This window comes from Pseudopodoces humilis, chromosome 2 (assembly GCF_049639895.1).
Source record: "Pseudopodoces humilis isolate 2021_Gansu_Grassland_sample_001 chromosome 2, ASM4963989v1, whole genome shotgun sequence".
Taxonomy (NCBI): domain Eukaryota; kingdom Metazoa; phylum Chordata; class Aves; order Passeriformes; family Paridae; genus Pseudopodoces; species Pseudopodoces humilis.
Genome location: NC_142201.1, coordinates 22,689,380 through 22,716,045, shown reverse-complemented (window position 1 = coordinate 22,716,045; position 26,666 = coordinate 22,689,380). Strand labels below are relative to the sequence as shown.

At 34.9% G+C, this 26,666-nt stretch overlaps 1 protein-coding gene across 1 annotated transcript in view; it reads right to left on the bottom strand.

The window, feature by feature from the left end:
- Positions 1–242: 242 nt before the first annotated feature.
- The window catches only part of PRKX (protein kinase cAMP-dependent X-linked catalytic subunit), a 57,798-nt gene continuing 31,374 nt past the window's right edge, over positions 243–26,666 (bottom strand). The window contains exons 3-9 of the mRNA XM_005516840.3: positions 26,184–26,447; positions 19,274–19,393; positions 13,379–13,474; positions 9,657–9,714; positions 7,482–7,559; positions 4,428–4,576; positions 243–4,015 (exon numbers count right to left, since the gene is read on the bottom strand). Coding sequence (XP_005516897.2) covers positions 4,451–4,576; positions 7,482–7,559; positions 9,657–9,714; positions 13,379–13,474; positions 19,274–19,393; positions 26,184–26,447 — 742 coding nt within the window. The 3' untranslated portion in view covers positions 243–4,015; positions 4,428–4,450. The remainder of the gene's footprint in view (positions 4,016–4,427; positions 4,577–7,481; positions 7,560–9,656; positions 9,715–13,378; positions 13,475–19,273; positions 19,394–26,183; positions 26,448–26,666) is intronic.

Genomic DNA, 26,666 nt, shown 5'->3' with positions numbered 1-26,666 from the left:
CCAAATTAACACTTTTGATTATTGGTGCACTACCTGAAATGGTTTTGAAAATGTACTTTTTGGTGCTTCTTTGACACCATCTGAAATCTGTTCCAACACTTGTGTCTTGCTCTGAAAAGCCTTAAAACATGAAAAGAAGGAAAAATTGTTTTTCTATTCCTCTCATCTCCCCTCCACCATTTTCTTGGATGAAGAACCCCAATCTCCTCCCAGCATAAATGGAAGCAAACTAGGTTTAAACATTTGGAAAGATATAAAGGTTTATTATTAAATGAATCCAGATTTGACAGATATTACATTAAATAAAACAGCAATAAAGTTTTATTAGGGTTTATGTACAGATCACAGTGATTTTTCATTGTGCAATGAGGGCTGACTTTGTAACTTTGAACAGTACTTACACGCGAGCTACAACAAGCAACCAGCAACACACATTAGCCTAAGTGAACCTCACAAGTCGAGCAGTCCAAACTGATTATGCAGCATACAAATGCCTGCTACTACTATCACTACTTGCTACACAACAGAGTATTTATAAAGCAGTCAAAGTTTGCCATAGAAAAGTGCAAAACATGGGAAGTCTGTACACAGTACAGTACGAAAAGGAATCATGCTACAGTCATTGAAAGCTGAAAAATATTTCTATAGCATAGGAAGCACTGCATCACAACTCTTCTGAATGGCAAGCAGATGGGCTGAGGAACAGCCGTATCTTCATTGCTTTCAAAACTGTAAAATCCCTGTTAATCCATTTAAACATAGTTTAGTACCTATATTTGATCCATAACAATGACTTTCTACAGTGGAAGATCACATTAGTTAAAGCTCAGTAGCACACATATTCATTGATCAAGCTAATTTACAGGAAAATCTACAGCATGTTCTTCATTGAAATCATGAAGCATTTATATCATTTGGTTACAAGGCAATTGAGTTTACAATTCATGTTTATCACTTAAAACCTCAGATTGGGCAGTTAAAAATATATATATATATATATCTAAAACTCAAAAATAAAGGTTGGTTTTTTAATGTTTAACATTCTTGTTCACTGATGTAGAATACCAAGGGCCTATGGCTCTTTTGCAAGACAACAGTCCTTATGCAACAGTCTATAGGCAAAAGTACACACTAACAGAAAGAATCAAAATAAAATGAACCTCAGAGAACACCCTACTTGAATAGGAGCTAAAAAAAAATCTTCTAGTCTTCTTAAAAAAATCCACAAATCCAGAATTCCTAGTGCAGTGTTTACCTGCATGAGCACTCAGACAGAACTACATTACTGGGCCAGGAAGTCCCAGTAAAGACTTAAAGCAGACTCACTTGTGCAAATAAATAAAACAGCCAGGTAATGACACCACAATAAGTCCAGGACTGTAGAGAAAATAACTGATCACTTAAAATAATGCTTCAAAAATGTTTTGGTTTTATTTTTTAGTTCAGTATTTTAATTAAAAAAAAATTTGAAAGCAGTTCTGTACTAGAAAGCATGCTGACGAGGTCAGTAGTTAGGTATATGTACACATGGCTCGGAAACAATGTAAAGGCAATGGATTATCATTATTAATAATGTTGTATTCACTTCCTTAGTCTCCATCATAATGAGTGTCAGTTCATCCACTGCCAGCAATGGATAAGATTCATAAAAAGAAAATCCACTATCTCCAGTTGTTCAAGCACTCAAAACTTCTAACCGCCACTGTGGCAAATTACTCAAATTCAACTTCATTTCCTCATATCTGAAGACTTCAACACAGAACAGCTTTGAAATTTGAAGAAAAATCCTATATTTAGCATACTTTCTTTTTGCAGTATGTAAATTTTTAAATAAGAAACTGATGTTGTAGTATTCAGTCCACAAAATACCCTAAGCTTGCACATTACGAAGACTCCCAAACTGTTTGCTCCCCCCTACACAAAGTAAGCCGTGTTTTATGTGTTTCAAGTTTTTCCAATTGATTTAGAACGACTAATTTCACAGATACAAATATAGTGGGTTAGATTAATTTTTCCATGAGAACAAGGAACTTGAAGTACGTTAAAACTGTAATTTCCTATGGATTGTCCTGTATTTCATTATACATTCCTATACAGTATTTACTGAGTGGCAGCTGGGGCCATCAAACTGCATAACATCAAGACAGCTTTGTGGTATTCCAGATTATCATTTTGAAATATCCTGATTCTGTTACACATTGTCCATCTTTGCCACGAGTTATACAGATAAGACTTGCTTTATAAAGAAATAATATAATACCCCAGAAGATACAGGTTCTCAACAGCACTTATGTACTGCCTAAACAAAACAAATTGAGATAACTTTTTCACAAGGAGACTCCAGTAACTGATCTGCCATAAAATCAGAAATACGGTAATTTCAGTAACAATTACTAGAATGCCTACTTTTTAGGCATTCAAGGTTTAGTTTAGAAAAACAAATCTTCAGCCTATATTTCTTATTGCTTTCAGATCAAAAACGTGGAGAGTAGTTTTTGGGAAAAACTGTCTGTATGATCTAATTAAACAGTAATATGTAGAACCATAAGTCACAGTAGTAGAACACTAGAGAGCTGATGTGCTCTGAGAAAAAACAAATTTGGTCTAAATACTACAGCTTCACTGGAAGATATCTAAACCCACAATATCCTAAGAATGTAACTGCTTCTTGTAACTGAAGCACTTCAAAATCAAATCCCTTATATTAACACAAGTATCACAATATGTAACAGGAAAAAAAAAAACCTGAAAAAAGAGATTCTGCCTAGTATTCAATCTACCTTCATGTTTCTGTGCATTAATATATAAAGATCCATACATGTGCACATACTGATATTTAGTGCCACTTAAAATGAAGCAATATTGCAAATACTTCCAAAACACAGTGTACTCAAGCTGCTAGAAAGGTGTTAGCACAGGATGAAAATAGAGACTGTGCATCTAAGGTTTGAACTCTAATATGAAATTGCTGGCAGCAGGGACTAGGAAATTTTCAAAAAAGGAGGAGCAGAAAAATAAGGCTGTACTATATATTCAGTCTTCCCTCTGATATTCTGAAGTGCTCAGCATTCAACAGCAATTATTTCACTAATGAAAAAGGTCTGTTATGGCTCATGCTTTATATTTGGAGAAGACAACAAACTTGCGAGGGAACAACTTGTCAGAGCCAGTTAAAGCCCTTTTATCAGGATGGACTGACTTGCAAGTTTACAGTGAGTTTTCATGTGAGGAATCTCATTTCATACAGTGTATTATCACTCAAAATTTTGGTTTTCAAAGAGACATAATTGTAACAGAATTTAATAAATTAGCCATTAAGATGCATCTTAAACAACAATAAAACATACCCTTGTCTTTCTGCTTTCAAGTACTATGGGTGTAAGTGTGAGGCATTGGAAATTTTAGGTACAAATCTTTCTTAAAACGTAATTATTTTTGTTTTTTACAAAGAATTAGAAAATGTATATAAGATGATGAAAAACTCATTTATCCTTTTTTAAGACTTTTATTCCTAAAGAACTTCTTGTAAAACATTATTTGAAAAATAAAAATCATAGACTCTGCAAAGTACAAAAATTTACATCTTCGCACAATTCCTGTGCTTTAGTTGTACTGTATTCATTATATACATATATACTAATTTGTGCTTTTAATTACACAAGTTTAGTATGAACTTATAAAATTAAGTCTATGAGTTAACTATGCAAAAAAGGATCTGGGAATAGCAGGAAACTTAATTCAACCATAAGTTAAAAAAAATAATCCTAAAAATATCATTTTAGTTAGTCTACTTCAGAGCAGACTATCATTATTACAATTTACTAAACTAAAGTCAAATGTTTACAGCAAAAAATTATTCCTGCCTGCCTCCATCTTTTTTGACATTTATTACAGACTAATACACATATCTGAATGCAGTATCATACTTAGCCACAAAAAAAAAAAAATCTTCCTTTATATCTGAACTCCAACATTCTTCAGACTTGCTCTTAGCACTTCAATGTCCTTCCAGTTTCTAAGACAAAAAAAGAACACAAAACTCAAGGTGGACTATTTGAACTCAGTAACAACTATCAACCTATCACATTTATAAGAGAGAATATCCAGGGTACAGAATTAATCTGACAATCTTATTCCTCTAGAGTCTGCATTCTTGGTAGTAAAACCTTACCGTTAAAAACTGTCACATTTTCTTATCTGTCAAATCAATCTAGGTATTTCTTTTTAACATACTATTTAAAAAATTTTAAGGACAGAAGGACTTAAATATCTGTATGCAAATAAACCTTCATCACTGTAGAAAACCAAATCCTGTGAGGTAAGTGATTTTTGTCACTTCAACCCTTTATGAACCAGAAAATGTAATTTCTGCTTATGGCTCACAGATCTGCAATGTTTTCAACAGCACTTTTGACATTTGGACATACCTTGTCCAGTGTAGGTGTTACACTCAGAAGTTCTTGAAAATTTCTAAATCTTTAGGAGGTACTGGAGGTGTCTTGTTCCAGTCATCTTCAGGATAAGCTTCAAAATTGGAAGTATCCCCATCATTGGATACTTTGGGCACTATGGGAGGCTAGTCAGAAGAAGCACAACAAAAATGTTAGTAGGTTTCCCAGTGAGCTCCTCTCCATCATACTGTTCTGTAAAAGATCTATTAAACAAATGGAGTACAGATTTGCAGTTCACCTTTTCCCTAATAATAAATGGCATGAGAAAGAGAAGTTTGCAGCAACACATACACATTCCCACACTTCGTAAATTTTACACTTAAATATTATGTGCTTGAAAGACACTTAGATAATTAATACACTTAATACAGATACCTACTTTATTGAGCACTAGCTTCTTTTCAGCAAGAATTTCCACAGCAGCATGGGAAACTGCTACCATATTGAAGGAAAAAATCCTCCTCTTCACTGTTTTCAAATAAACTGATTGCTTTTAAAGAGGTTGAAATTACTAATTTCTGTCTACCAACTGTGGTTTGCCCTAACCTAGTAATAAATTCAAGCAGGTAAAGAAATTCACCATAACTCATTTCACAAGGATGGCTATAAAACAGCTTAATTCAAATGGATTGTTTTTATGAAACTTGAAGGTGCCAAGAGAAGTATCAGTTTTCTGTTCGTTTTCACAGAGGATTGTTTCAATTTCTGGTACCGCTCATCAACATCACAGTACCTACTTTTAACTTGTCTTAAATCTAACATTGAGAATACTCTGCACTTCTGGCCACAGACAGATAAAGATCCTTTCAGGAACATTTCACTAATTGCAGGTGTTAATGAAGGGCAAACCCCTTTTCCTCTCTCAAATGACATTCATCCCTCTATCCTCAGCAGCTAAGAGCTTAACTATCATGCTGAGTCCAACAGAAGACTTTAGAATGAGAAAACTTTACAGATGATCACTGAACTGGCTCAAAATTATACCACAGACAGAACTATAAAACACAGCAAAATGCTATTCTGCATATCCTCAAAAAGATCAAAGTCTGGCTTCTACTAGCTCCTGAGGTCTTATCTGATCATCTGGGCTTTTCAAAATGATGTTATCATCAGTAGGTTTTCAACAGGAAAGACAGGTCCCTGTAAGACAGCACTTCTAAATTTCAGCCAAAAGCATAGTCCTAATTTTGTGTCTGGCAGCCACAGTAATATTGCCCAGATGCTGAGGAAAATGTGCAGAATCTGCTCTGTCCCCCAGAACTGTCGCGCCCCTGTGGGCAGTGCCTGGTACCCTCCTCCCTTGTAAGCATTTTGGCAGAAAAAACAGTATGGGGAAGTGACACACAGAAAGAAAAAGCAAAAGAAAAGAGAGAAAGGATGAGTAATAAAATTGTTTTCTCTCTTTCAGCCATTGCTATTATTCATATGATTTGCTATTTAAGACCCTATTAGGACCATGAATCAGTGCATCTTTATACAATAGACAAATTCACTCCTTTTACAGGGAAAACGGATTATTGCGTGCAGTATTTCATATTTTCAATCTCTTCATCAGTATGAAATTGTGAAAACAAATTCGGAAGAATATAGCTGCCTCTAGAAATAATCTATTAAATAGATTATTCTGCAAAATTCTGATCCATTTCACATCCATGCTCTTGAGTTTAATTAAGCACCATCTCATCTTCTAAGAGCTTAATGCAACCATCACAAATACTAAGAAACAGGTTTTTTGTATTCATAACAATCTGAATGCTACAGTGACTCTTTTTTGATTAATTTTTTAAATAAAAATGTTACACATAGGATATTTGGACCTGAGACATTTGATTGTGCATCTAACAATCATTTTTAATACTACTTGTTTTTTATTCGTTTGGTTGTTATAAACTTCAGAGTTTATATACTTAAAAACAGGTTATCATCCAGTTTGTGTTCTTTGCAGGTTTCAGTAAACAGAATTTATAGTAAGTACCTAGAAAAATGTGACTTTGTTACAACGCATATACATAAAACATCAATTTGGTGCAGTAATGATTAAAAATGGAACAAACCCACACACTTAGAACACTATAAACTTGTTTTTCTTAAAGAGAAAATTCACCTACAGCTTTGTATTAGATGCTTTTTACAAGAATACAACAAGAACATTTTAATATTGCCTCTTTTTTTTTTCCTTTTTGCAAGAACTCAAGGTATCATCCTGGAATTTAAGTGCAAGAAACTAATGCAAAGAAAATAAAAACAAATTGGCACTTAATTGACTGCATATGGTAACCCAACCTCTGCTACAGAAAACCAGTGCTGTAAGGAATTGTACATGTTAGAACTCTGAGGAAGTAAAGAAATAAGGCAGCTTTATTTCCAAAGGATTTTAAAAAGCATTTTGCAGTGTTGATAGCTGTTGGAAACATCTGAATCATATAATACTAGAATTCAGTGCTATTAAAAAGTGTTGGAATTACATTCATAAATCCTTCTCTTTCAGCTTCCCTATTCCTCCTACTCCCACGTGTTTTACGTTTTATTAAAACATTTACCTGAATTGAACTTAGCACAAAAATTTAAAGCCCAGAGTAAAATACTTCCTTATATGTAAGGACAAGGAAAAAAAAAACAAAACAAGTACAAACAAATGAAAAACCCCATAAACAAAACCAAAAAAACCCACACCAACAAATTATCAATCTCTTTCACCTCCCCAAATAAAAAAACACTTACAACAAGGAATCACTTACAAAACCCTAAACTAAATTTTCTCATTAACTATTAACTAATCAGCTTCAGCAAACTAAAGCAGGGATTTTTTTTTTAGACGGTTCATTTATAGACAAAAATGAAAACAGACATTCATACAATTAACTCTGCACTGCAAAAAGGCAAATATGCATTTAATTACTAAGTGTGCATATAGACACATGGTTATACACACACAAACACACAGATGCAACAGCCAACAAACCTTCAACAGATCTTAAATGAACAATGATTTCTCCTTGTGATGTCCTATACAGTATTTGCAGAATGTACCTTTAGCCTCCTTTGAGGTACAGCATCCCAGTCTATAGACCTGAACCATCGATGTCTCTTCACATCATCTGCTCCATTCTTTAACGAAAGAAATCAAAATGACTATTTTTTAAGTTACATGTATGCCAAACTATGTATTTCATTGCAAGGACTGTGATATCAAAGCAGACTAACAGTCTATCCTTTTTTCTTTTTTTCAGGTGATAACAATTAAAAGATTCTTAAGGATAAAGTAATTAATTTTCATTTCATTCATTTGTTATTTCCCTAGCAGGTCCTGAGTTTCAGCAACAAAACCCAACTATTTTTGATTTGAGATTTGTTTGGGCTTTTTTTAGCATTCTTCTGACACAATGGAGATCAAAAACAGGCTTTAAAGTACCCACAAAACCATTCACTACTGTCCTATTTACTTTTGTTTTCTCCAACGTTTTAGACAATGCCTTTTATTCAGATATAATTTTTAATTCTTTCCCTATAAGAAAAAAAATGAGGGTTGATGGTGTTTTAAATAAAAATAATGTCTAGGAAGCAGAGAGTTTTTTTCAAATATTACAGACATTTTATGCTGACAGCAAGAGGTTCTCAGTACTGTTACAAAAGTAAATATATTAAAATTTGTTTTCATTTTAAATATACAGTTAAAGGTGTATTTGCCTTGTAGAGATTATTCTCTCTGGGGTGCCTGTTTTATTTATGTATGTAAGAAATAAAAATGTCTCTTTTTCACGATTAAGCTTGTTTAAAGCACTGATTTGTTTTGAAGGCATTAAGCACTGGGGAAAACCAGCTGGTTCTCTGTCTCAAGCCTGATCACAGCACAGCACTCAAAATTATACCAGGTACAGCTCCACAAAACAAAGCATTATCAAATATTTAGATTTTTTCAGATTTATGTGGAGTGAGACTATCCATGCTCATATCCAATGAGGCATCAAGGATAACAGTATCTAGTGCCCTCAAAAGCAGATTTGAGTGAATGTTTCACCCAGAAAACGTTCAGTGGGATTTGCATCTTTTTAAACCAACTATGATCATGGAAAAGGATCAGACATAAGTCTGACCTAATGCTCCCACCCCAGAATCTGCTCTCAATTAGAATGGTTTTTGATTTAAGCATTTTAGTCAATTGTAGAGAAAACCCCAAAACAAACCTAAGCAACCACGGACTAAAAAAATCCCCCAAAACAACACAAAGCACAGTCAAACACATTTACCAAAGCTCATGTTTGAATAAGTCAAGATTTTCTTTTGTTCTTGTTTTCCTTCATAACTGTCCAAAGATATAAAGGTTTTCACTAGTAAATGAGTTTAAAAGTTTTCAGCTTAAGAAATCCCCCTGAAAGAACACTACAAAGGATGCTGAAGGATAAGAAAAACATTATTTCCTGTTTTCTCTTACTAGTCTAAGTTTGTGCCATAAAAATGCTCCAAAAGAAAACATTGCACAGCTGCTTAAATCATTTATATCAATATGTTAAGAAAATCGTGGATGATTGTACATCTTTTACCTTCTTCACCTATGCTTACCATTCAATGTGCTTTGGGCCAAAGAGCAATCCTCTAACACCCCTTGGCCAGAGAAATAGAAACTTTAGGTGTCTCTAAAGTATTGAAAGATTATACAACCTAATTTCAGTATCTATAGGCTTCATAAAACTCTTCCTATTAGAGTAAATAATTCTTGGTGGAAGAGTTTTGACTGTGTTTAATCAGCCCCTCCAAGACAATGACCAGGTATCACAGTACTACAACAATCCTTATACTCCTAAAAATAATTTTTAAACTTCCAATTTCATTATTGCTCCTTCTGGGATTAACACCTCCCCAAAAAAAAGTATCAAATGAGCTGGCACTCTGCACTACAGGACCGTGTTTCTGGTCTAATCTAGGTTTTCACATTAATGAACAGGGTAGTGGTGGGGGTGGTGGTGAGGAGAGAGGGAAATCATAATGAAGGATAGCATTAATCCAAATAGGAGAATGATTTTCAGAAAAACAGAAATACACAGCTTAAACTCTGCATTTAGGACCGCTTAACCACAGTAATGTGTGGGAAAATGTATCTGTTTCATACTTATAAAAACAAAAACTCTATAAAGAGTTGGTCCATATATATATATCTTTCCTATAGAATTCTTTCAATCTTGTTCTGTGTTACAGCAAAGATTTTACCTTCATATTTCCTAGTCGTCTTGTTCTGTCAACCACAAGCAACTTCTTAATAAGGTCTCTGAAGTAAAGAAAACATGTTCTCTGTTAAACAGAAGTAATTTATATTTGTCAAGTGTTACGGAAGATAGACATGCTTCCCTTTGACCCATTTGTTCCCCCATATTTTAGGATAATGAAGATTAAACAATTTAACAGAATTAAAAGAAATTCTTGCAGATTTCTTTTAGACTCTTACAGGAAACAAAGGAAAAAAAAACTCTCTCCTCCCCTGCCCCTTGCCAGATAGCACCATTTAGGTCTTTGTATTTTGGCATTTCGCTGGGCATTCCAAATCTCAAAATGAATCTCTAATCTGTTTGTCAGAACTCAACATTAATATATATTAAAAAAGCAGATAAAACCGTACCCTCATCTTTATGCTAAATACCAAGGGAAACCATGGAAGAGCTAGTCAGATGCTTAAAACCAGCAACATTTATAATTTCATTGAAAACAAAAAGCCTGACCAAGAAACTGGTTCATTGAACAGTTCTACATAAAGCTAAATCAAAATTATAAAAGATTAAAGAAAGTTTAGAGACATAAAACTCTTCCATTTTAATAGCAAAATACTTCAAATATTAAGCCCCAAACAACTATGACATAAACCAAAACTATCATAATTAATATAATTAGCTTGATTACTTATGAGCTGGAAGAAATCTGGTTTTTTATTTCTATAAACAGTTATATTTTATCTCAAAGATTATTTTGCTATTTGATTTTAGAAAAATGTCATTCTGGACTAATTGCATAAAGTGCCAATGACAAGAAAGAACAAAAGTTTAACCATCCTTATTCCTATAATCTCAAGTAGTCCTGACAGACGACAGCACATAGTGCTGGAGATTAAAGAGCATGGCTAGTTACAGTTTTGAACAATATGAAAAGTTACAAACAACAAAGTCAACAGTTTTCTTTACAGGAAAGAACACAAACATAACAGTGACACACCTGTCTCTCTCCATTCCTACCTGTAATGTCTACTATCCCTCCCAAAAATAGCATTGTGTCACCTATCCTTGAAATCACGAAAGTGCGTGCAGAAAAAAACATGAACTGAATGTGCTAGACTTTAGCTACTTTAAAAAGCTGTTGCATTTTACATTTGCAATTCTAAAATTCAACTGGAAAAAAAATTATATTATCAGATAAATAAAAAAGACCTCATAGAATGCAATTTTTAAAACTCTCATGATTATTCCAGACAATCAATATTTGAATTAGATTAAATCATGGGACCAACTCTTTTTACAGTCACCTTCACAGAAATACCCCTTTCTCCTTCACAAAGATGACCAATCCTTATGGAAGAGGCTACAAGGATGACTATAAGCACACTTAAAACAGAAATAGGACTGAAAAGAAATACAGAAATCCAAAAAGAGATTCACAGAGTTCATGGTCAAAGATACTTTCCTATTCCCATAAAACCAGACAACATTTCATGGATCACTCTTGGTATGCTTCAAAAATTCATCATAAAACAGTTAAGGGATGAGCTTATTTGGTGATAGTGTTGTCACTAAAGATGATAATTGCTACATTGGACCATGTAACTGAAATATCCATTGAACTGAAACAAATAATAGATGGTTTAGAACTTCTTTATTACATTGGTTCTAAAAAATTATTTAAAAATTATGTTAAAATCAATTCAATAGATATGTTGGTGTATGTATTTGAAGAAACAAACTCTACATGAAGGTCTCTTCAGACCAACAATCAGTAAAATGTTGTAACATTGACATTTCTTTTGGAGTTTTCCAAAACTGGCTTTGCATGGAAAAGTTTAAAAAAGCAGTAAGAAAGAATGACATTCATGCAGCAGGAGGGAAAGCAGAAGTGGTACGAATTCAGAAAGTAAAAAGTATGGGAGGGTGATAGGGAGTAGGTGAGTAAAAAACTTGAGTGCCCATAAGCTCAAGTAGTACATATGCCTAGGGAGAAAAGTGTTCTCAGAGCTCAGAAGGGGAAATAGTTTTGCTGCCTCAGAACAGAGAATTAAAACACTGCATAGCACTGATACATCACACAAAGTCTGAATTTAGGACCCAGGATAGCCTTCTTTCTGGCTGAAATACTGACTTACTGGAAGGAGAGAGAGAAAACAGATGGGATAGAAGGTAAGAAGCAGGCTGCCTTCCTTGGGCAAAATAATCTTGGCACTTGCTTTAAGCTAATGATGCAGAGATGTTAGAAGACTACCCAGAGGGGGCTGACAGCCAAGACATTGTGCTCACAACTCACTGCAGAAAGCAAGTGAAGCCACAGAAGTAGTGTGGCCAGCAGGACAGAACAGTGATGGTCCCCCCTCTACTTGCCAGTGGTGAGGCCACACCTAGTGTGCTCCTGTGTCCAGCTCTGGGCCACTCACTTTAAGAAAGAGATGTTCTGAGCCACTCACTTTAAGATGCTGGAGCATGTCCAGAAGAGGGCAATGGAGCTGGTGAAGGGTCTGGAAGGTAAGTCCTACAAGGAGTAGCTGAGGAAGCTGGAATTGTTTAGCCTGAATAAAAGGAGCTCAAGGGTGACCATATAAGTCTCTGTAACTACTTTCAGTATACTGGATGGGTTGTTAGGATGATAACCTAATTTGAGGTGTTCCAGCTTCTGATCATAATATTATACTTCAGTACACAGAACACTACAAGCAATAATCAGTTTTCTTTCCAAGACCAATTGGATTAGGAAGACCAGACAATGAGACTACACTAAACTGGAAACAGTGTGGAGCTCCTAGGAGAAAACTGTTACAAAGAGATAAAATACGAGACACTAGTCTCCCCATAGTGAGCCTAAGGGGATGAAGACATGCTTCATTCACTGCACCCAATGATTGAGTGGAAGCCTGAATGAAAAAGCAAAACAAACAAACAAGCAAGCAGTCTTTCTCAAATGGTTAGTTTTGCTTTTAATTCTTCACCCAGTAGTGACACTAAGCAAGTACCTCTCAAGGTCACTATCAAAACATCATGAATGATTAACATAGGAATAACTTCCTGTCTTCACTCATCCACTCAGCTATCTCAGGTTCTTAGGAGAAACTTCACATTTATATTCGCATTTCCTCTGTTTAATGTTTACTAAAAATAATTTAAGTTATGGAATTTTTAAATAGGAAAAAAAACCCTATTTCATCTGCAATATACCTTTAACAATTGCTAAATACTGAGAAATAAACCCACATATCATGCATATGCAATACTGCATATTGAACTGGGCCCCTGCCAATAAATGTAAGTTGATTTTACACTAGAACTTCTGAACTAGCAGAGTTCTCTCAAGTAATTACACCGTGAGTTATTTAAGTGTTATGTATCTATAGATAGAAACAGTTTAGTGTTCTCTTCCTGCTCTCCTAATTTTTACTCAGACTATCATCTCATATTTCTCCTCTTGACCTTTTTACAGTACAAGTCAATGGGGCTTGCACAAGGTGGAAAAGCATTTAATATCCCCTAACAAACAGAAAAGAGTCAGAGATTATCTTGCAACTGCATCACCACTTTTAAGTCTACCAAATATATAAGTTTATTTGGACTAAAAGTGTAAATGTAATATAAAATATTTTCCAACATGATGTTTCAGAAAAACAGAATCTGAAAACAGGTCTAAAAAGATTTTTTAGAAACAGTGCTCAGAAGGTGTTTAGAATAGAAAAGAGGGATTCATGGACTTACTTTACATATAAATCCAAATGCCTCGGGAAATCTATTTTGCCAGCAAGAATCTTCTGATATATACCAAATGGATTGTCATCAAAAAATGGAGGAAACCTATTTTAATACAGAAGAATTTCAGATGTCAGAAGAAGTTCTAAAAATCTTATAAGCGGTATTATGTTATAGTAATTCCCCTCAGAAATAACTGATTATATTGTTCATTTTGACAGGACACTACCAATCAAATAGTATCCTGAAGAACAATTTAAGGCTGCCATTGTAATACAGAAAACATTTTTGTATGCCACACACTGAATGCAGAATTAAAATTTAAATAGATGAATAGAAAAATATAAAATTGTTACATAGTTGCAGTAAAAATATAATTTATGAAACCAATTTTCAGTGTTAAAAGTAAAAAATACCTTGCCTTTATCTCTAAAGCCCAGGGATATACTCTCCAAAAGACCCATTACCATTTTTGATCTTGTCCTGTAACTAAAGGCACACCCTTATTTACCAGTTTCTGTCTAAGGTATTAAAGGACCTTCACATAAATACACTATCCAGTTCAGTTATTTCTTGTACTTCTTGAATATATGTTTTGCTAGATAAGGTTTTTGAAACAGTCAGACTGCTCACAATTCTCCAAGTGCAGCTGGCTTTCTGTGTGGGACAGATAAAGTTTGCATTTCACAATCTTCCCCATGATGAATAGTAAAATAACATGTAATTAAAATTCTACATTTATATTTTCTATAAAGTTCTTTTTGAATTTATGAGCTAACAGAGACATTACTTTGTTTTGTACAGCTAGAGTAAGAACCGTTTTCTACTGTACTTCCTTTTCTAGTATAGTACATCCCCAATTGTTGCAAGAGGTGCATCAGTACAGCCAGCACAGGCAGCTGAGCACAAGGGCCAACAGCTTTCTGAGTGTCAGTCATGTTCTTAAAAGTTACCACAGGAAACCTTCCAAGGGAATGAAGTAACTCATTCCATCTCTCAGTCCTGCTTTGCCCTCCACAACATGACCAAAGCAACCCTCTTACTATGATTCTGCCTCCAAACCCCTACAGAATTAAAAACACCCACAGGTTTTGAGTGCTGACCATATTAATAACATCCAACCACTATTACAGTTTATTTAAAATATTTTCACATCTCTCTAACATTTTGTAATTTCTTGGAGAACTTAACTGCATGCATACACACACAAATACAGTGCTTGAGGCTTTGGAAATCACTGGTAGCATAAAAACAAGGATGAAAACAACACTTCTTCACTTCAGGCTCTTTTTTTCATTTTATGGTACTCAAACTAGCTTATTTCTCAACAAGTACTATTATTTCAATTACGTTTTCATAAGTATTTATTTCTTCATTATTCAGCTGATGATCAAGTGGATTAGCATACCCTTTGAAATACTGTAAAATTCAGCCCCCCCAAAAAATCAAATTCCATCAGAATTATTAAGTAAAGGTGTCTGTAGGCTTATAGTAAAAAAAAAGTAGTAATTCAAAGCACTGAAAAGCATGACTAAACTACCTGGTTAGGGAAAGACTAAAGGACATTTCTTGTTGGTGTTCAGAAAGCCAGAGTACTTTCTTTATGAAAAACTACTTTCAAGCTAACTGGAAAGTAGAAGAATCTCAGGAATAATAATTGTGTTATTAAAAATTCCTGCTTTGACACTAAAGAACAAGAAAAACGTGATTGCTATTTAACACGCACAGGTTTTTCACACATAAGAAAGACTATCATGTAAATTTATTCTTTAGCCAAGCAATATAAGTATCATTCACATTCTCCAGAGCAAGTCAACAAACTCAATTTTCTATTTGTTATTAGGTATTAGAATCTATAAATGCATAAACAATTAGAATGATATTTTGCAACTGCGTATTACAAAGCTGCCAGCTGCAGTAAGCCTATTACTGTACATCACTGAGGTGTGAAATCAAGAAGAATAGAAGTACATATAATTTTTTTTCATATTTACATGTTTAAATTGCTCTTTGTTTTCCCATTTTGAAAATCCAAAATTACTATGTTTAGAGGTCTTGAGAAAAATTTAAATCACACATGGCTATATAGTGATTTTATGGCAATTCTACTTAAAGTGTATTTGAACTGTATGTAAAATGAGAACAGCTTTGAAAGATTACAGAGTTTTCTAATGGACAAACCAAGTAACTTGATTTTGATGCTTTTTGTAAATGTCAACCTTCAACACAGCACAGATTTTAGACGAAATAATGCAAGTATTGTGCTGAAAGCTATCTAATAAATCAACAAAAATCCCCTTGAGTTTCAGACTTTCTTTACTACACAACACAAATATAAACAGCTGCCTTTTCACCAACTGCAAAGAAGCTACAAAAAATATCATCTCTGTAAATGGGAGAACAGCTGCAAACCATTCCTTTTGCTAACTGAAGCATAACAATGGCATGGACGTAAAGTCTCAAAGGCAGTCTGAAGAACAGAAGTTGTAAGACCTCTAGGGAAAACACACACGTCTGAGAATATGAAACTGCAGACAGGAACCATTAACCTACCTAAAATGGCAGAACAGCACATCACATATGACCACCAAAGCAAAAACAAAAAAAGTGAAGCCCACATTAATACACAAAATTCATATTAGCTGCGTATCTGATAACAGTAGAATTATGACATACCTAATGTTAAGTAACAAGCATATTTTTCTCTGCCTCAAATTGTAACAGAACTCATTTACTCAAAATGAACAGATGTTCCAACTCTTGTATTGACAGTTTGTTTAGCTTGTTTAGATTAACTCTATGAACTTGGTGTTGTTCATCTGTTAAGATTTCTTTTCACCCTTGCTTCTCCCTGTTCCTTCCCCTTTCTGTATCTTGCTATGTTAAACCTAAACAGGACCTTGCCTTAAACCTAGCTTGTGTAGAAGAATTCCACGGGCCTCTGGAGATTAAACTGGGGAAATAAGACACTGCAGAACAGGAAGGTGTGGGTTTGTTTGTTTGTTTTTAGAGAGGCCATTTCCTTACACACACCTACCAATTATTTTCAATTGCTTTTGGGCTTCAGAGAGACTAACTTCAGGAAATAACTATCAAATGTCTTACATTAATTTACTTGCAGACAATAACTTAGTCTTGAACTCAGGTTTTGTTCACCTTCAAAATATTTTCAGATTTCTTAAATCTTCTTTGAATTTCAATGAAAAAGTTAACTAGGACTGTTTCTGTAATAAAAGCCTTGATAGTAAATATCTAGCCATATCTTGAGCTGGTGAGGGAAAGTGCTTCAAAACACAATTGCCAAGAAAAGTAAAAAGCTGATAAAATGCTAAAAGCATAATACATTCATTGCGACAACCTTCCCATCTAAAGGAAACACATACAAGCTATAATCTCTGCCTTCCTTTCATCTCCTAAAAAAAAAAAATCCAAAGTACTATCTACCTATATCCCCATTTAAAAAAAACCCAAACCAACAAATCCCTCCCCCCACCAAAACAAACCTCAAAATGCAAACACCCCAGACAAACAAGCTTATAAGGAGTTCCTTTTCCAGCTTTGGAAAATGACTGAATGCTGCTGTGTTTTATTTTTTAGTATTGGATGGAGTCCCTATCTAAAGCAGCATTCAGTCATTATGAAGAGCATGTCTATACAAGTACTGTAGTAAAAAAAACCTTAGAAAATCACACACAGCAGACAGCTGCTCTGTCAGTCAGCCTATATAAAACCTCACTTGACTTTCAGGAAAGTGTAAGATATCTACTGGTTACAAGTCTCTAAAAGCCAATGTGCTTGTATTAGGCCACCTCCCGGCCATCCCACCATCCTGAAATCCAGGTCTCACCCCTTGAGGCATATAGTGTCATGATGCAGAAGTTCTTATATAGGAGCACAGCTGCTCCCTTTTTTATGAACAATATATACCAGTCATATTTCAGTAGAATACACAGCAGTCATACTTCAGCACCCTGCAGTCTTGAGGTCTCAATGACTCCAAATATCTTGCTTGATTGCCACCTGTATTCAGTATGTTAACTTTGTAACCCACATTTCCATTAGGCTAATGGAGAGAATCCTATCAACATCTCTATATGGCATTCAAGTAAAAAAGGCCAAATATTCAGTTACACTGAGACCACACAGACCTAACAGAGAGTGGTCCCACTGAAACCCATGGCAGGAAGGTAAATCACAGCTGGGTAACTGCAGCGCCTGTGCTCACATTACAGCCCAGACACTTTTACGTACAGTCTTCCTGCTGTCTAGAATCAAAAGCAGTGGCAACAAGCTTGCTGGGAATCTCGTTTTTTCTCTCTGAGAATCTTTCATCTCTCTGAGAAGTACTCTTTTGACCAGCTTGGGCCTCTCACCTTACAGGAAGCAATGGAAGAAAGGTGAAGCCTGTTCTCTATACAGATCAGCCTACATAAATAACAACTTCATATTAGACCAGCCAGCCTGGATCAGCCAGCAACTATTATATATTTTTGTTGCTTTTCTGTCCACAAACTGCTGTGGGATTCAAAGTCAATGTATATGCAAGCCTTCAGGACACTAAGAAAGCAAGCAGTGGGTAGCAATGCTGTTCTGGGGTAAAGTTGTGTTGCTATTAGGTGAACTTCACAGCAGTACATGCAGTGGATTAGAGCTCTGAAGTGACCACCCATCCATCAGGGGAACTACTTGCTCAGGCAAACTTACAAGCTTGTCCAAACACTGGAAGAGTCACCAGTCACTTTGAAATTACAGTACCGCACAGAGAAAAGGATGAATAAATCCAAGCAAGGACACTTTGTTCTGATCATTCTACAAGGCTGCAGATTTATAAGGAAAAGCCACAGACAACACCTGATACACCTGGAGACCAAGAAGGTGTAGAGCACACTGAGTCAGGTACCAGGCAGAAGCTCTAAGAACTATGAAATAAAACTGATGAAATATACTGTTTCTTCAGAAGCTATGAAAGCCTTGCTTCCTATAGCATTAAACACTGCAAAGCCAATTCCTTTCAAAAATCCAAATCTTTTTTTTCAAGTATCCTCAAACAACACAGCCAAGACAAAAAAAAAAGGAAAGCCATAAACCATGCAGATGCCTTGTTTAGCACTTAAGTACAATTTCACATTCTACCTAAATCAATTATTTACTTTACTGAAAAAAATATTTTTTGAAATCAGAGCAAATTGAGACAACGATTTTTATCTTAAAAGTCATGAACAGTTAATTACATTAATGCCAGAAACTGTTTCTTCAGTATGAATTTGAATTTTCTGAAAACATTGCTTATTAAACAAATTCCAAAACACCAAAAGTAGCATTTGAGCAAACTGATTTCAAACAGACCTATAAGGCTTTTCCCTGTTCTTCCTCTGGTTTAAAGGAAACTAGTGCTCAGTCATAATACAAACTGTATTAATAAAAGTCTTCCAACTTGCCACTGTGCATTTTTACGGACTGAAGATCCCACTGTAACTAGGATTTCCCTACACTGGAAATTAATCACAGAAGTAGTCCTGTTCTTTACCCATTAAATATAAAGGATCTTGTGAATAAAAATCTAAACTTTGGCAAAACCTGAATTTCCAAAAACATATAAGGAAAAGAGAAGCTGTTAAAGTCTTAAGTAAAAAACAAACAAACAAACAAACCCAGACCAAACAGAAAACCCAAACCAAGAAACAAAGCCAATTAACCCAAAACCCTAAAACATGCCTATAACAGTGATATATGTTCTTTTGTAAAGCTTCCCAATTCCTTTCTTCAAAGCCAGAAATTAAACTGGTATATCAATAATAAATTTAGTGCAAATTTGCTAATCCAAATATTGTAAACGTAAATTTTTACAATAGCAAATAATTCTGAATTACATAATATTGCGGTGATACAGTAATTATCACTTACCCTGACAACATCTCAAATATAAGAATTCCTAGGGCCCACCAATCCACAGCTCTTCCATGGCCTTTACTTTGTATAACTTCTGGCGCAAGGTACTCAGGAGTGCCACAAAGAGTCCATGTTCTGGTTGTAAAAGAAGGAAAAAAAAAAAACAAAACACACAAAACAAACAATCAAAGTAGATCAAAGTGAAACTGAAATAGCAGTATTAGGAAAAACCAAACACATGTGTAACAAGTACACAACATACACCTACATATTTACTGTACAAAGAAACAGAAATAAGAAACAAGATCTAAACAGACTGCTTTGATGATGTTCTCCAATTCTCCTGGAACAGAGATATATGCAAAGTAAGAAACTTCCTGTCTCAGAAAATATCTGTGCACTGAATTTCCCAGTTGGTGCTGTGGTACTCTACCCATTACACTATACATTGTTTTGAATTATTAACAGTGTTTTTCATTCTGTAAGCCGCAGACCCTGGGAATTCATGGACTACTTCTGACAGGCCCAGCAGAAGAGAAGCATAATGGTCTTTTCTGCAAAACAAAGTTTCATTTAGGAAAAAAAAAAGGGAAGGAGGGAGCTTTTAAGGAAGTAGTAGTTGAAATCAGTAAACAGTTGGACATACATAAAGATTTGTTTTACAATCTAAGTAAAGTTTTCCAAACAGTACTGAAATCTAATTTGTCATCACTTCCACAGTATTCATTAAAAGGGAAACATTTTGTATTTTTAGTTATTTAAAATGTTTACAGGATGTAGTTCAGCAAGTGTGAGGTAAGCAGGCAGTACTTTTTGTGATATATTTTAAAGACATTCTTAGTCATAGTTTTCTATGGTAAGGTGAGGATAAAACCATTGTATTTCTAGCTAATTTTAGCTCAAATTCTATAAAGACATGAAAATAATGAAACTGTTATGTTTACTAAGACCAAATTACATTTGAAAAGAAGAATATTCTGAAATAATTTCTCCCAGAAATGTGAACTTTTTTTTTTAAAAATGCCCATGTAGAATTTGCCTGGCTTCACTCCCTTGACTTAGGTTTAAATGTACACTTGAGAAAATAATGTGCTCTCATTTTGAATATATTACCCTTCCCCAGCAGCAAGTCAGAAGATGAAACTTTGAAAATGTGCTCACCAATTCAAGAGAAATTGAAATCACAGCACAGAATAAGAAAGAATACCGTATCACATTTAAAAAGAAATTCTAGTAAAATATGACAAAAAATATAGTCACAAATGGCCACCGCACATGATTTCTAACTTGCACCAAAAACAACTCTGAGTGTTTGTGAGAGGAAGAATTTTCTCCAATCGAAATGGTAACATCCTCCTGAACAAATGCATTAAGATGAACAACAATCACCTTTAGAAGTAATACTAATTCAAGCTCTTTTTTCTGAGAATGCAGGGAAGATTACCTGTTCCACCCTACTCTGTGCTGATGCAGCCTCGCTTTGTGCCCTGTGTGCAGTTTTCGGCACCACAATGTAAAAAAGACACCAAGCTACCTGAGTGTTTCAAGCAGGGCAATGAAGATGGTGAAGATTTTGGAGGGGAAGCTGTATGAGGAGGGGCTGAGGGCACTTGTTCTGTTCAGACTGGAGGAGACTGAGGGGAGACTTCATTGTGGTCTTCAACACCTTCACAAGGGGAAGCACAGGGTCAGGCACTGCTCTCTTCTCTCTTGTGACCAGTGAGAGGACTCAAAGAAACGTCATGAACCTGAGTCATGGAATGTTTAGGTTGAATATCAGTAAAAGGTTTTAGATCCAGAGGGTGGTTGAGCACTGGAACAGGCTCCCAAGGAAGTGATCACTGCACCAAGCCTGAGAAAGCTCAAAAAGCGCTTAGAAAATGCTCTCAGGTACATGGTGTGACTTCTGAGGATGTCGTGGGCCAGGCCAGGAGTTGGATTTGATGATTCTAACGGGTCCCTTCCAACTCAGCATATTCTATGATTCTTTGAAATATTTTAAAGGTAACTTTTGGGATTTTTTTTTTTTCTGGTTGGTTGTTTTTTTAAGCCTTAGCCTTGATTTATAAAAATAGTTAAGATAAAGGAAGAGGAACTATACAGTCAGCTAAGGCCTCAAATGAAGAATTACGACTTGAATTTCCTTAAGCTTCAGTTTACTATGGCAAAAGCTAAATTACTCCAACAAAACTGTCAGAAGAGTTAGGCACACTGCATCCAGTGTGCTTCAAGGTTCTTGAAACTACATTCCTAAAGTGCAAAGACTACATCACTAATTTCTATCATGAATTTATCTAAAAAATATAAACTCTTATTTTCCAAATCAAGCATACTGAATTTTTACATACAGTGCTGCTTTACACTACTGCCATCTAGCAGCTACCTAGATCAGGATTATGGAATTATGAATAATAGCAAAGCTCTGTCATCTTTTAAAATTAGGTATTTCTTCCTCTCCCAAATTAAAAAAAAAATGTACCCATCATTCAACTTAATCATACTCATTTAAGTAGCTATGCAAATGAAGCAGCTGACTCTTACTGTGGTTTTATTCAAGCAAGAGGGAAACTCTGAATTAAGGCCAATGTAACTTGAAGACCCTAGCTGCACTAGAAAATAAAATTTATTACCACCACATTAACTGCTTCCTTAATTTCAATCAAGAAATATGTATCTTCTAACTACACAAAAACTTGGAAGAAGCTCACGTTCTTTTTGAAGATGTTTGTTTGTGCCATAAGATCATGACCTGTGTTTCCTCTTACTAGTCATGAAACAGACTATTTAGTATTTCAGACATACTAAATATTTCTGAAGTACTATTTATTTCTGAATACTAAATATTTCTGAGTAAATATACTAACCATTTTGTAGCAGATGCTACAAAATGTTAATATCTTAAATTAATTTTTATCATTACTTTTTTATGACTATCAGATATTCACCTGAAATTCTAGATAACTTCTTTGAAGATAAATTGCAATGCAAAAAAATAAGAATAGACTGTTCCCCTTCAAACTGCTACAAAATATTCGCTGCTCTGAATTTTCAAGATAAAAGCTGAAATAGAGGTAAGTGCTAATTGATAAGGTTGAATGTAATTTTAAAACATGAAATAAAGAATCTACTCTGGTTACAAAGATAAGCTACAAGATAATTTTGTGAAACTTCTGAAGAGTACTCAGTGGTTAATGTGCTTTAGCATTCTACATCATTCAGCATCCATCTCTGTAGTACCTGACAAGCTTTTTTCATATAAGCCAGATTAACAACGTTTGTTTTGGTATTCTGGCGGTTTCTCTATAGTTATATTTAACAAAGATTGCTTTGAATCCAGCTGACAAAAATTTGTTCTGCAAGACATTCTTGCTTGATTCTACAGTGACAAAGGATACACTTTGCAAACTAGACTTACTGTGTCTTACTTAGTCTTTCTCTCTTCAATCCACTGTGTAGAACAGCCATGAGGCACATCCAGCTTAAGCAACAGTGCAGAACTATCCCCAATATGTTTAAGAATAATCATTTCTCAAGTTTCTAGAAAGACTCACAGGTAAATTTCTTTTTTAGGAATGTAAACTGAATAAACTAAAATTAACAGTAAATAACATTCCAGAAAAAAAAAAAAGAGATCACTGAAGTCATTAATTTTACCTAAAATGTTTATAACTTTGAGTGAAATATGTCCATAAAAAATCCATAAAATTCCATGCAGATTACTTTTGTGCTTCCCTGAAAGGACATAGGAATTAAACCCCATCCCCCCAAAAAAACCCAAACACCCAAACCAAAACAGAGAAAAACAACCAAAAACCACACAAAATAAAGAAATCAGACCAGAAAAAAATTTTCGATAAAAATACTATACCCAAAAGTGGTATATGCTTTTCAGAAAGAGAAAGGTCTACAAATGTAACAGCTGTAAAGTTCAAAGGAAATCCTTTTTACAGCCTTCAGGCTGTAAAATTCTTAATTCTTATAAATTAAAACCCCCTCCCCAACTTTCTTCTTGACACTGCCCTTTTTTAAAAGTAGTGGCATATCTATTTTATATGAATGTACTTACAAGAAACTGAAAAGGTTATTAAGTCTTCAGTTAAGCAACATCAAGGTGGAAAAGAGAAGAAATAAACAGCAGCTGAGGCAAAGACACACTGTTTTGGAGAAAAATTTAGAATTTTTAAACGTACACTATGAGTGAAAAGGGAGGAACAAGGATAAACAGAAGGACATACCAACAAGGAACAGAAGGAGCAAAGAAAACCTCCTCTCTTTTCTGTCTCTAAAAAGAAAATATTAAAGAGTCTAGCTCTTCAGAAATTGTACTAATAAGAAGGTACAAGTGCAGGCTGCTTTCTCCAGTGGGAATACGAGCTATGAGGCAGACACTCTTTCTGAAGAGCAGCTTAACTGCAGAGGGACGAGGTGAGTATTTCATCCCTTCACACAAAGTCATGGGAACAAAGGAAAACGTCTGCAGAAAAACCTCAATTAGGCAGCTATAGAATCATTCATGTGAAGTATTATGTATCTGGAATATGCAAGTGTATCCAAAGTCTTCTGCAGACCATGCTTTCATTTATGTATTATGTGTTCCTTCTAGGAATGTCTTTGCTGATCCTGAGAGCAGGTTACCTCACAATGCTCAAAAAACTTAAATACTTCATGTCTTCTTTTTGCTATTTGTGTATGCTGTGCATATGCACACATCTATACACTCACTGACACCCATACATAAACGTAATATTCATGTGTACAGATATTTTCCATGCATAAAAATGACAAAATATCTCCTATAATTTTGATCATATAGGCTGTATCATAAACAAAAGCACCTACTGGGATGCACTAGTGGATAAAGGGCTGATAACTGCATTTTTACAGTGAGAAAACAAATATTTTGAAGATGATTTCAGCTAGTGGGGAGAATACTATGTAGTTTAAAAAAAACAGTAAGACAAAAAATGAAACCAGATTTTTATAAGTATAAAAATGTGCTCTAACTGATAATGTCCTTGCTCATTCCAATTTTATGTTCTGTATTTATGTTACCTGTTGTACATTTGAAGGTAAATCAGCTATGAATATACAACTACTACCACCGTCTACGATTCAACACACTGATCAACTTCACTGGCCCCCAAGCAATATGGGAAATACAAACCCAATTAAAAAGAGTAGCGATAGCTAAATTTGATATCCTAAAATATATTTGAACAAATTTACTCTTAGAGATTCATCTCCCAGGTTGAAAAATATATTCTGATGTTAACTATCACCTTATTTAATGAAGGGTTATTTCTCTTGTGCCTTAAACCCCCAGATACACAAACAAGAATTACCACTAAGTGGCAGTATTTACATGTAAAGAGCAAGTCATAAGTATTTGTATGACAATGTCTTATAAAGAGATTGTGCTACTTTCTCACATGAAAGTACATTACACCTTCCTGCAAAAAGTTATTTTGCTTTAAAAACTAAGTATTAAAATTAAAGGCCAGCATTCGTATGCCTTTTTGGTTGCCCAGTGAAAACTGAATTCAGACACTCAAAATAAAATTCTATGGTTTTAAAACGGATGTTCAGACCTTAAAGGTGAATAGAACTTTTGTGACTTGATTTGTCTCATCTGACTCTTACTTCATAAGGGATCTACTAAGCAGCTTCCTCAGATCCACTCTTGTTTCCAATAAGTAAAAGTTTACAAAAGGAAGGCCTTGTTAAATCATGGCTTGGGCCAGCTACTTTGGCTAAGCAGAAAAGGACTGTGGGAAAGAGACTCAGCTGAATTAGAGGCAGAAAAACAAGTTATATAACCATTGTGTGTTCACATCGTGGTATACTGAATTTGTTGGTTGAATTGTTATGATTTAAAACTGATTTAGAACTATGTAACTGATAATGGACCAACTGCTTAACAAGGCCTGGTTTTTGCAATAAAGTGGCTCTCCTGTGCACCCGCCTGGGGACTCTGCATTACTGCGGACCCTCACCCACACACTCTCCTTTCAAATTGACCTTGTAGAACTGTCCTCACACACAAAGCTGTTCGTTGCAAAAGCAGCATCCAACAGGTCGATGACAAAAGAGGATGAGCACCTACATAACACCAAACTTACCACTGTGCTGCTTCAATCAGAACAATCAAATACAGTCTCCCTCAAGACATGACTCAAAGGCATAACATCAAGCCTTGTCACACCACTCTTCTGATACAACAGGCTGGCTTTTACCTCCCTTTTCTTGAATCCCAATGCACTTGCTTACTCTTAAAAATATCTCTTATGGTCTTGGAAGGGAAGCCTGAACAGAGAAATCACTGAGGGAGAGCCTCTGCATTATTAAGAAGTTTACATATGTAATTAAAGCTGACAGTAATACAGAAGCTACATTTAAATTAATCAATTCTGCTGAAGCTGGCCTTATGGATTCTGTCTAGATTTTCACAGTTTCATTTTAGCCACAGGCAAGTGAAAACACGGTATCCAGTTTTAAAATGTTATTCTCACACTTAAAAATCTCTAAAAGGAAAACAGAAGGAAACATAAGTTACAAAAGATAGCAATTCAGTATATATGGAGGATTAATTTATATATCTTAGCATTTGCTCGTATTACTTCCCTGAACTCCCTTTATACAACATGACTGCTGAAAACTTTAAAACCAGCTATACAAAAATATTTTTCGGTTGTTGCTTATGTGTGATACTGCTCCTGGTTATATCTATCTGGCATATATCTATATCTGAGGAGTAATACTGCTTTCCATACAGACATTTTAAGATGACTGTTTCCTTCTTATTAAGGGATTTGACATGTGTGAACCACATGCAATGTTAAATCAAATGCTGAGCACCTAAAATCAAACATTTTTTTCTAATTGTTTAGCATGCAAAATCTGATCATCAGAACAAAACCCCACTTACCTGTCCACCAGTTTTTTTGCAAATCCAAAGTCAGTAAGCTTGATATGTCCTTCTTTGTCTAGTAATATATTTTCAGGTTTTAAGTCTCTGTAAACTATTTCTTTGGAGTGCAGGTATTCTATTGCACAAATAATTTCCGTCGAGTAAAACAGTCCTGTGCTGTTGTTGAAACGCCCCATGTTGCGCAGGTAACTAAAAAGTTCTCCTCCTGGCACATATTCCATTAACATGTATAAAAAACGTTCATCGTGGTTGGTCCAAAATCTGTAACAAAAGTACTGTTTTACTGAATAAAGAAATTACGTCTCTGATTCACTTTACAAGTAAATGTCTCTAAAATGGCCTCTGCTGCCCCAACCGTGTGCATAACTAATTTCTGATTCCTTGTCTGCAGATATTAAACCCCCATGAATCCAGGATTATGTAAGACATTCAAGTAGTTGCCTTAACCTGTAATGTAAACCAGATAGCTGACGACAAGTA